Source organism: Antennarius striatus, chromosome 14 (genome assembly GCF_040054535.1).
Source record: "Antennarius striatus isolate MH-2024 chromosome 14, ASM4005453v1, whole genome shotgun sequence".
NCBI classification, from domain to species: Eukaryota; Metazoa; Chordata; class Actinopteri; order Lophiiformes; family Antennariidae; genus Antennarius; species Antennarius striatus.
Genome location: NC_090789.1, coordinates 5,911,326 through 5,923,775, shown reverse-complemented (window position 1 = coordinate 5,923,775; position 12,450 = coordinate 5,911,326). Strand labels below are relative to the sequence as shown.

Below are 12,450 nucleotides of genomic sequence, written 5' to 3'. Positions count from 1 at the left end.
GCGTGTGTGCGCACCTTGACACCCAGACGCACCGTGCCACCCTCGGTCATGCCTGTCATCACCTGCGCCTCCAAAACAGAGAGGCTTAACTGACCGGCAGGGGGGGGGCAGGGGGGGTGCTTTGGCGGACCCGCTTCATTAGAATCTCTTCTGCAGACCGTCTGTCGGGTGCGCGCATCCCCGCCTCCGGTTATTCGCGGTTTCCGCTGACAGACCCCAAATCTCACTGATAGGCGCGCACCAAAAGGTGTGGAGAAGGGGGGCACACGCTCGGTACAATGGAACCGAACACACACCGGTAAACGGTTCACACACACACACACACACACACACAGACACACACACACACACACACACACACACACACACACACACACACAGGGCAGCAGCGGCGGCGGCGAGGGAGGGAAGCCAAGCGTCAGGGAACGTGACGGTGACATGGCGAGAACGGTCAAGATCTGAACTTTAGAGGATTCACCGGGTGGATTAACAAACACACGATCTGACCGGTGCGGTGCGAGGAGGACCGGGGGGGCACAGTCTGAATCAGTGTGTCAGAGAGAAGTCTACGGCATGGCGGGCGGTGACGGTCGTTTGGGGACCTGGCAGGCGCTCCTGACCATCTCAATGGTCATCATCCCTTTATCTGCTCACGGTAAGCCCCCCCAGCCGGAGTCCCACCCTAACCCTGCATGTGAGTGTGTAAAGGCGTGGGTTTGCACGAGAAAACGTGCAGGTGCATGCGTTTACATTCATGTGATATATGGAATTACAAATGTAATTCTACGTGCATGCAGCAAGAAGATGCAAATGCCATTTGTCGATGGCACTGATAAGCTGGAAGTGTCTTGATAGTAATTGGGTATGGATAAGATAATTGTAAATGCAATCTTTACGGACTTTGATTTGATCATTTGCATTAATAATGAATTTCATTTAGACACTAATAATACCATGGAACCCAACTGTCACAAAATGAAAATGATTTCCTCTTATGCACAGGGGCTGCTGCATCGATAATCACTTGACTCACTGGCTGTGGTCTCAATCTCATGTCCATTAAGAATGAAAGGTTAAAAAAACCTCTTCCTTTGTAACTGTAAGAATATAAGTGACTTATTCTTAATATCATAAGATTAGCCTAAATATGCATAATATAGAAATATAGGCCTTGTGGGCGAACAGACAGACAATTAACAGTCGTCCACTACAGCGGACAAAGGCGGGATCAGGTGCACCGTATCCAGGCTGTAGGAGACCAAGACCTGCTCGTAAAACACCGAATTCCACCAGACATCCCCCGGAAGGCACTCCAGTGTTCCCATTTCCCTTTTTCATTAAGTGTCTAAAACCCTTCGCCAGGTGTTGTAGGAACGAAAATGTGTCTGGGTTTGTTTTTTTTTTTTTTTTTTAATTTTATTTAATTTTATGTATTTTCATTTATTTATTTATTTATTTATTATGTATGTATTTTGTGGCACAGGCTACGCGTAGCGTTGAGGATATGCAAAATCGTACAACTGTAGAGATGAGCGCCGCTGCCGCTGCCCAGCAACAGGGTGGCTCGTGCACGTCCAGGGTCGCCGAGGTTCACGCGGGAACGCGCTGCCACCGAACAGCCCCCCCCGCCGCCCCCCTTCTCACGGCATCTCGCGCCCTCAATGTGTAACCGGGCGTTAACGCGGTGACATATTGACCGGTAAATGGCGTCCTGTCTCTCGCGCTTTAAGCCACAGGGAGCACGTGACTGTCGATAGACCATGTGATCAAGTAAGAGCAATATTGGCGAATTTTTAAATCATTACATTGATCGCCAGTGTAAAAATCTAATGAGATGTCGGAGTATTTTTTTTTTTTTGTCCTCACATGTATTTGAAAAAGTTCGAGATAGTAATAAGGAAAACCACAACTAATACCGTGTTAAATGTAGCATTTATATTGAAATTAATATTTTATTGGGATATTTAACATTAAAAATTCCTTTAATGTTCCCATAAATGTGTTTCACTAAACTAGATGCTCCTATAACCAATATGCTGTGAGATATTTTTTGTCACCACCAAATTACCAAGCAATGATTTCAAATTAAGATGACCTTATTTAGAACAAGAAAACTAAATGTATTTGTATTTTCACCAAGGATATTTGAATTGAAGACATAAATTACATTGGGTTTGACTTTGTTTTCATATCTAGTTTAAAGTGAACTTTGCATTGGCAATAACACTAGCTAGTTAAGTTTAAAAGATTTTAGTAGCATTGGCAAAATCTTGAAAATCTGTCAACACATGCCTCACTCACATCTGGAGAGAAGATCTCACCTCTTAGAATACTGTGGCTTTTTTCAACATCCTGCTTAACACATCACCATACAATAATAGATGTCATTTTCTTTTAGCTTCTAACATTAGTGCTAGAGTAAAAACTCTCTAGCTACCTTATTAAATTAGTGAATCAGTTTAATCATTAAAACAAAAAACAGTGTGAATGGGGTTAATTGAAAATAACAAGATTCTGTTGTACAGTAAAATGATTGGTAAAAGTTACATAACATTTGTGGTCCATATATAAAACTAAACATTTGTCATTAGGTAAATTAAGAAATTTTGCATCTCTTATGAAAAACGTATTTCTTGCCTTATAAAATGAGTGACAACTGGCCATCATATCATACCCTAAAATCCCGTGTTAATATTATTAAACTACTTGATAACCAACATTTTCTGTATAGCTTTAAACCACACATCAAAAATCTGTATTAAAGACTGTTCATTTCAGCTCTGCAGACAACCAAGAAATCAATCCATGCATGTACAAATAACATGCAAAGCAATATGGATCGAATCCAGACACTCAGGTGCTCAACCATCTGCCACACACACACACACACACACACACACACACACACACACACACACACACACACACACGCACATGCACAGGTGCAGTCACTACATGGGACAACTCACTTATTCCTCCATCTTCATTGTGTCCCGCTGGCGAGGTGTGAATCTGAGCTGTGGCCAATCACAGTTTCTGCGGGTAAAGCACTTTGTCATGGTGACATGCTTGACGTAATGTCAGAGGTGAAGGACCGAACAGCAGCTAAAGGCGTAAATGTCTGACACATAAAGCAAAATGCTAAGCTCATGGGCTCATGCTTTCAATTTGTCAATCAATTTGTAATCTCTTCATGCTCCCTTTTGCTCTTGTAATCACTACAAGGCTGCCAGCTGCTACTGGGATGCTGCATGTAAGTCGACAGGGAGGTAAATTCTGAAATCGAACCTTTAAATCAAATTTGAATCAACTGTAATCACTTTACACTGGTGGAACATGTTTCTTTTTTAAAATGTTTTCACTAACTATGAAGCGTTGAAGTTCATTCCATCTCAGGTTTTCCCAGAGATGGAGTTGGCATTTCAACTCTCACCGACTAGCTGGCCGATTGATTGAAAAACAAGAGAGAGCACGAACATTGGATTCTCTGTTTCTTTCGTTCTACACCTCCTTTCAACATGGCATCTCTTTACATCTCACCATGGCAACTGCAGTTTGTGTGTGTGTGTGTGTGTGTGTGTGTGTGTGTGTGTGTGTGTGAGAGAGAGAGAGAGAGATAGAGAGAGAGAGAGAGGGGTGAATCGTAGGGTTTCTCTGCCACTAGTCTTCGTGACGCGAGTCACGTTCAGATGGTTTTAGCATTAGCTCTGAATGAAGTTCCAGACACTGAAAGCAGCGATCTCATTGGCCTGAGGGATCTCAGTGTGGCAGTGGGAGAGAAATACTCCAGCCAAGTATTTGGATGGGTTTGGGAAACTTTAGGATTTCCAGATGAATTTAAAAGACTTCCTTGGGTTTGAACAAAGTCTGGGTGGCTTCACATCATGAGTTTGTAATGACGGGCCCTTCAGTGGCCGATTGCTTGTTCTTTCTCAGTCTGTCTCTTTGCCTCTGTGACTGTGTGTGTGTGTGTGTGTGTGTGTGTGTGTGTGTGTGTGTGTGTGTGTGTGTGTGTGTGTGTGTGTGTGTGTGTGTGTGTGTGTGTGTAGGTGTGCGTGTGTGTGTGCATCTTTCTCTGCAGATGGTCAAGTGTTTCTAACCCATAGCTCTAAATCCTAATCTCATCCTTCACCAGTCTTGGACAACAGAGCATATCAGTCAACTACACAATCCTGCCTTGCCACAGTCTGATTACACAGCAGATTTCAGTGCTTGTGTATTTTGTGACAATTCATTGCTCAGCGTTTAAATCTAACGGTATCTTTTGTCAGATCTCTTATGAAAAATGTGTTGTATTTTTCTTTTTTTTTTGTTTCCTTAATGTCTTTGTTAAAGTCAGCTGCATTAATGGCGTGGAAATGCACAGTCTGATAAAAAATGTTTAATCCCTGTATCAAAAAAAAAAAAATCCACATCAGCACCATTAAATCCAATAAGTGTAAAGCTCAAAATCTCAGATCGTGGTTGTTCGACTTGAAGGATGTGCAACACCAAATCTGTCTTTTCCCCATTAAATGCGTCTTTGTCTTTGACTGACAGGGAGGCATTCACTGGTTAGGCACCATCATCACCACAACCAATCATCTGTCAGCAAAGACACCTTGAATGCCAGGATGGTGCTCAGTGAAGACTCTGCGGAGCGAGAACACCTGATCGGAGCCGGGCTTGGGCGCGGTGCGAAGCTTCCGCTCAGCTCCAACAAGCATCACCGTTTACACAAACACGCCCTCCTAGACTTCGTAGAAGAGGACCCACCTGTCGGGGAGGAGCTTACCGCCGGAGGGGCGGGTTCAGACCAACCCGGAAGCCAGTCATCTGATGACGTCATCACTGTGGAGTTTCACAGCCCCGCACCAGATATTATGCCCTCTGATGTTGCGCTAGGTTGGGCAAAGGCCTTAAAACCCCAGAAACAAAAAGGGGGAGACCCTACCGCGTGGACTCTTTCTGACTTCTACGACTACCTGTCCCCCGATGACGACCTCTCGGCGTTGGATGCGACCCCAGCACCCGAGCCCACCCCTTCACCCCCGCCTGACATGGAGGATGAGAATCCACTCTTGGATGGTTCTGTGGCTGTTCCTGACAAAGTGAGGCCTGGCATCGATACCGGCCCCTCTTTATCAGCTCCATCCGGGCCCGGGATAAAGAATGGTGATGATTTAGGCTTGGGTGGCGCCGTGGGAGCTGACGGCTGCAGGCTGGGCTTCGTGCGTTCTGGACCTGGAGTTTGCGTGCCTCAGTGTGACACAGAACCCAATTTCTGCTTCAATGGAGGAGTGTGCACTGTGGTGGCAGGAATGGGGGCTTTTTGCAGGTATAAAACACAAACATTTGCTAATTTAGAGCGTGGGTTTATCATTATCGGGTAGGCAGGAACTTTTTAGAGTGAAAATGGTGCACTGGCATACTTTTAATACGAGAGGGCGGGTTGTTCTTTGATAAAAAAGCTCCCATTTTTATTTGTCATACTTCCAATATGTTGTCTTTCCAACACAAAGGAAAAGATTTAGGACACTTCAGACACACGCAGAGAGTAGCTAGAATGTTGGCTTAATGTGTCATTCATCAACATCACAGTAGGGTTGCCAAAGGATTAACTCTGTTTTAGGGGCAGGGGGTAAAGAGTGCGTTCGTGCTCAGGAGGCTGATGACAGCTGATGCAAAAACACACAATATGCACGCATTGAAAATATAAGGAAGATGACGATAGAGAAACGAACCACGAGTGCACACACCCATACGTCATGCTTCGATTGCACCATCTGTCTTATCCTGCAGCCTCAGAGTAAGCTTGGACGTGAACTGTTCATCTCACCATACCTGCTGACTAATAGGCTAGAGCAACCTCACGTATACACACACTCACTCATGTCTAGGCGCATGTTATAATACTAGCATGCAGTTGCAGCAGTGGCATACAACAGATATGCACATACACACATACACAGACATACACACACACATATGCCCACACATGCCCTGATCCCTTAATCTCATTAAACGTTAGGCTGCAGACCGAATCCCTTCTTTGCTGGCCAGTCCTCAGGTCACCATGTTATCAGCGCTGAGTACCAGTGTACACTATTTACTCTGACATGCAGGACACACTGCAGCTGTTAATGTGGTAAACGCCTGGTGCAGCAAGTACACACCATCAAACCTCTTGGTTTTTTATGCCTCAATCAAAGGGGGCATTGGGTTTTAGCCTTATCAGTAGTTGATAGGGGAATAGAGGCAATTTCTATTCCAGTTAGTTCATATTCACCTTAGGGGCATGTTTTTTTCAAAAATTCTAATGACAAAAAGTGTTTCATCCACCAGAAAAGGCCAATGCTGCAGTGTTGTGTCGTTTCATTTAGGTGTAATGTGCAGGACTACATCTGGAACAAAGGCACGCGTTGCGATTGGGCGGTCACAGAGTTCCAGGTGATGTGTGCGGTGGTGGGCGTGTCCTCCGCGGTGCTTCTCCTCCTCCTCATGATCATTGTATTCTTCGCCAAGCGGCTGCATCACCTCAAGAATGAGAATAAGCGTCTTCGAAAACGCAGGTGGGAGTGTGACTCGGGGTAAAAAATAAAATAAAATCTGAGTTGTGATTTAGACTTTGAGAGAATCTAATTACTGTAAGCCTGAGGGAAAGATGGGAGAGCAGAGCTGAATGGTGATGGAGATGAGAGTAGAATAAGCACTGAACAGTGAAATTTCCTTTTTGCTTCCATTTAATTATTTATGTTCTCTGACTGTCATTTTCATGCATGATATGTGAGCGTTTTAACCCCAGTTTCACACCGTGCAAAGCGATGTGGGAAAATGTATTTGAGGAAGGATACTAATGCAAAAGCTATTAAAAAAAATGTATTAATATTTATCACGAACATCTCTCCCTCTCTCTGCCCTCCTGTAGTAAGTATCGCCCGCAGAACAGCGAGCCTCAGACAGATGGCCTCTCGGTTTCCACGACGGTCGACGGCTCGCAGCCAAACGTAAGGAAACTGTGTGACACCCCTCCACTCGCTCCCCAAGCTCACACTCACAACCTGGCGTACTATGACAACATTATCTGTCAGGTACGCTCCACTCTCCTCATGTTGTTTTCCCATCTTGTTCATTCTAAATCATCCCATCCGCTCATTCGCATCCACACCGTCTGTTTTTTTCTGCCACCATCTCTTTGTTTATCACCTGTGTTCCGTCTCCGCCGATTGACGAGATGCTTTGATTTTTCGATTCTGTTATTCTGTGTGTGTGTGTGTGTGTGTGTGTGTGTGTGTGTGTGTGTGTGTGTGTGTGTCCTTCTTTCCATTCCGACTCGCAATACTAACACGTAGCTTACGCTCACGATGCGTACGACTCACATGACCTTGGTACCTTGCTAGATGACTACCTTCTGATTGGGATTCCGTGCAAGTCATAAATATACAGTATGTGTGTGTGTGTGTGTGTGTGTGTGTTTAACAATCTCCACCATCACCGATCCCCCTCAGATGCCATCAACAACCAGCTATACCTGGGAATATAAACCTAGAAACCCTTATAATCACTTCCAGGTAAGCAGAGCGGAAATCTCTTATGTTATCGAACCCACTCACCCCCAACCCCCGACTCCCCCCATTCTGCAGCATCTAGATTCCACATCCCGGTGTTCCTTGTAGCTGCACACCTCCTCCTGCATCTGATCTTGTTTCAGCTGCATTCTCCATATGAAACGATTAATCCTGCAAGGCTTTCTTCAACCACTTGGGTGATTTGTTGCCCCCCCCCCCCGTGCTGGGTGAGGAAATAGCGGGTGCTGACATTTACTGCCTCTCTTTACCTGTGCCTCTGCATCTTCTTGAGAAGCTGGCTGAGGAAAAAGGGGGTTGCCATTTTGTTGTAAGGATGGCTAAAGAACAGCCATTTTAGGTTTTCTCTGCAGTCTGTCTGCTTTCCACCTGGTTGTCTTCCAAAAACAGTGCATGCGCGCGCGCGTGTGTGTGTGTGTGTGTGTGTGTGTGTGTGTGTGTGTGTATCCATGAATATGCACCTGCTTTACTTTATTGATGTGTTAATTCCCGTTGCTTGCTGTGGGGGTGTTGTGTTTGCAAATAGATTTATGTGTGCCCCTGTTTGCTCACACACAATATATAAAGCCACTGATGCATGTATAGGAAGTCAATAAACTATATCATAAAGTAGAACTGCATTAATGCATGCAGGTGGAAACACACATAGTGTATAAAGATTTTTGGATTGACGGGAGAAAACAACGAGTACTTTGTTTTGAACCAGTTGTGAGAGTGTGCTCTGTGACTTTTATCCAGCTGTTGCCTTGGCGATCGATCAACAGCGCCCTACTTCCTGCCCGCTGTGCCCATGACCTTCATTTGTCTGTTATGAGCCAATCAATCAATCGCTTAAACATTTACAAACTCGCACGCAGACGTACACAGACACAACAGTTCTGTATCTCAGAAGATGACTGATAAAGAAACAACAGCTAGATGTTTAAACCGTTTTTAATATTCAGTTGGACAAAATCAGCGGAAATTGTGAAACTGAATTTTATTTTTTTCATAAGCTCTCAGAGGTCTGCTTGAACACAATGTAAAGGTTATACTGTATGGATAAAAACAGCTGATCTCCGGTTTGTATGCTAAAACACCATGACACCAACTTAAATGCAGCTTCTTTAAATGTCAAATGTCCGATCTGCTTTATTGTTTTAAGGCTGAAGAATGACTACAACAACTTTGATCCTGTATTTGTTCAAGAATTATCTTGTCAAAGAGGTTTTTGCATTTTGCTTTACTAAATTGCAGACTTTCTAAGTGTAGTTTTTCACCTACATGGACATTTGCCTTATTAAAAGCACTTGAAAACGAAATCAGAACAAAATCCCTGCAAAAGTCCTACTTGTCATTTACAGTTTGGTTATTGCCTGCGGTGTGTGCGGACTCCCATAGCAGACAAGGAAGAGAGGCTCCGTCTTTTACACCCTTTGGATAGATGTGTGTTTTGCTACCAGAGGACAATTTTTTCATTTTTCAATTAAATGACTTCAGCAAAGTGAAAAATTCTACCTCCTTTCAAAGTGACAAGACATCAAAAGATCCATAATAAATTATATACTAACAAATAGATTATGCTGGGAATGCAATTAGTCAGCAATCAATATGCTATAACACTGTTTGTAGCCTTTTCTGCAGATGCACACAGCAACGCTCAGCTAGTTGCACAAAGATGATGATCTGATGTCATTTCTGGCTGCAGATCTTATTCTACGTGTGTTGTATGTATGCATGGGTTGAATTTAAAGAAATATAAAAACAAAGTCACCAACTCTCCCCACAGGATGATCCTCTGAAGCAGGAGGACCCAGCAAAGTCCCCTCAACCCAAAGAGGAGGGTTCAATGAACATCCTTAATTCTCACTCCCCCAAACACGAGAACAACCGCCCGACCTCCGTCGTCCACGACCAAGGTTACACCCCGAACAACACGGAGGAAAACGCTGAGGTAAACATGCTTCAGAACAACTTGGTATAATGTCGTCGTCTGTTGAAGAGTGCGGCTGGAGATTTAGACCATAGTATTTAAAGAGGACGCAAAACAACAAAACAATCATTATAGGCAAGTATTGTAAACTAGTATTTTAAAGTGTCCAATTGGGCCTGATGTTAAAAAGCACAACATGAATATAAGAACACAACATGAGAAGCACAACAGCTCTGTTTACACCGCTGCCATGCCAGTACTGATCACATAGCAGCATCGCTTCCTCCCATCTCTCTGCTGTAAGCCTCTTGCTGGACTAAAATCTCTGGCTTAGACCAATTTACGACTGACTTTTCTCTCTACTGATGCCCTGCCTTGGTCTTCGGCCAATGAACTCTCGCTCTTTTCATCGTTTCCTCTCCTGTTTACCCCCGAATCCTGCCCTCAACTCTGCCTGCCCCGCCTTACTGTCTCTCTGCCCGCATGCATTGGTGTTATCAATGAAAAAATGTCTGAAAACATAATATTTGCAAAAGATGTAAGTGGAAACTAAGTGAATGTGCATTTGCTAAATATTCATGTTTGACATCGCTAATAGGTGGATGTGTCTAGATTACATGAGGTCAAAGTAATTGCTTGGAGTTGATATTTGGATCTATATGCATATGTTACACACGCTGTGTCTTGGTTTCAATGTGATTTCTAATATTTTAATGTACTTGAGGATTCTTTTGTACTTTTTTGGGTATACATGGAGGATTATAGTTCACAGTTGTTGAATAAATCTTTTTAATTTTATCCAGTTTGTCCAAGTGTGTTGCTATGAGCTACTTTCCAGCCTATCTCTCTCTCTCTCTCTCTCTCTTTTTTTCTCTCCCTCTCTTTCTCTGCATGTCTCCTTATGAAGAAACTAATTCATTCCCAATCACTCCTGTGCTAACAATAACCAAATGCACGGCCGACCCCCTAATTCTGTTATACACTAGGCTGCTCAAAGAGGGAACTGCACAAACAATGACAGTCACTTTCCAGCACAAAATGAAGATACCACAATAGTAACAATATTTTAAGTGAATTAAAATCTTCTCTGCCTCTTCTCAATGAAGAAGAAAAAGACATAGATGTAAAATATCAGTTTTGATTATCCTATTTTTTTATGTTGTACAAATAGAACTACATATCTCATCATTACTACAACACTTAATTCACCAACCCATCATTTCTATTCAAACCAAAAACCAATTTAATTTTTTTAGCTTAATTAGTATGTTGTAATTTTTATATTTTTAAACATACATTGCATTATACGTGATCTTGTCAGTTTCTCCAAAACAACACAAAGAAATCAGAAATGCTCCAATCATATTTTTAATAATAATAATAATAATAATAATAATAATAATAATAATAATAATAGACCTTTATTGTCCCACAGTGGGGAAATTTGTGATCACAGTAAAATTTGTGGCTCTGCTTCTTGCAGTGCTTCTTTCATAATGTACAGTAAATTGTTTTGTATTGCCCAGCATCACTCAGCAAACAGATAATTCAAGGAAAAGCTATCAAACATTGTGCAGCATTTAATAGCTAAAGAGCCAGGTGTCACCCTTAGAGACTATTGTGGACAATGTGAAGACTATTACAGATCTAATGCGAAACTGAATATTAGACTTACAGTCACTGGGTGGTGAAACATCAAACCAAATAAACGTGTGTCTGTGTGTTTGCTGGATACATAAAATAAGACACATGAAAAAAGGACAACACATCAAACTTGTTTTTTCTGCCCCCTAGTGGAAGAAGCTGCGTTTCCCGGGAGACCTTCCTCTCGTTATCTATCTATGCATTTCTTTGTTTATATCCGCCACTATTTTTTCACTCTATGCAGAGTTGTATTGTTTCTGTACTGACTGTGTTTCCACATCAGGACGGAGTTACTATTGGCCTGGAAGTGCTTCTCCCCAAAGACGCCAAGCTCCACTCAGAGACCAGCCCACCCATTCAGTACGACGTCTTCCTCTACAAAGTTGGCAACAGTGGAGACTCTGCTTCTCCCAGCAAAGCCCCTCCCTCTCATGCCAACGATCACCCCTCTCGTCCCATTTCCAAATCATCCAAGACATCTAAGTCACCCAAAATACCCAAGTCACCTAAACACACCAAGGAACACCCAACCAGTGACCATGAACCTTCGTCTGGGAGGCACATCTCGCCCGGGTGCCACCCATCACCCAGTCATCACCCCGAACCTGGTTGTGAGTCTTCCCCCACCTGCCATCCCTCCCCCCACCACTCTCCCTTCCAGTATAAATGCATGGCCACTTCCTCTTCCACCCCACCTCAGCTACGCAGGCCTAGAGGTCGGTCTCATGCTAACGCGTCAGAGCGTTCTGTCGCTGGCAGGGAGTACAACTTCAGATACATTCATCCATCACCCTCCTCTCCTCATCTCACCCAACCGCCTCCCTCTCCATCAAGGATAAAGTGCAGCCCTGTCAGCACCCGGTCTCTGCCACAGCTGTCCTGACTGGACTCAGCATTCATGTATTCAAACACACAAACATGTGTCATAAAGTACTATCAGTCTATCATGACTCTAACTCTTCCATTTGTGATTTATAGACCATTTATCTATTCATCTCTCATCCATCTTTGCACCGTCTCTCAAAAGTTACACCTAAGAGACGAGCACACCATCTGGTCTTGGTCCATGGAGCCAGAAAATTAGAAGAGAAACAGATTTGCACGAGTGTCACAGGCTTAAATTTCGGATATGTAAGCACCAAAAATGCAAGATTGAAATACCGCATAGTCACTGCTGTCACATTAACATGATGATGTAAATACCAGCTTCTGAAAACTCAAACAACTGTTCACACAAGCACAAAACAAGTCAATGCACGTGAATACCTTCTCCTACATGGTGCCAACATCAGCAGCTGCTGAGGATAATAGTTTGTAAATGAGTCTAGA

The 12,450-nt window shown here is 43.4% G+C and overlaps 1 protein-coding gene across 4 annotated transcripts; it reads left to right on the top strand.

Moving 5' to 3' along the window:
• The first annotated feature begins 202 nt into the window (after window positions 1-202).
• On the top strand, window positions 203-12,065 carry cspg5b (chondroitin sulfate proteoglycan 5b). 4 transcript variants are annotated; one of them, XM_068333285.1, is made up of 7 exons: window positions 203-655; window positions 4,540-5,317; window positions 6,363-6,551; window positions 6,908-6,986; window positions 7,488-7,550; window positions 9,334-9,498; window positions 11,405-12,065. In XM_068333285.1, the coding sequence occupies exons 1-7, from the start codon at window positions 574-576 to the stop codon at window positions 12,002-12,004; spliced, it is 1,956 nt and encodes a 651-aa protein (XP_068189386.1). In that variant the 5' UTR covers window positions 203-573; the 3' UTR covers window positions 12,005-12,065. The 4 variants fall into 4 exon arrangements, with proteins under 4 accessions (XP_068189386.1, XP_068189384.1, XP_068189387.1 ...); XM_068333283.1 differs by having other exon boundaries at window positions 6,908-7,070; XM_068333286.1 differs by lacking the exon at window positions 7,488-7,550.
• The last annotated feature ends 385 nt before the right edge of the window (window positions 12,066-12,450 follow it).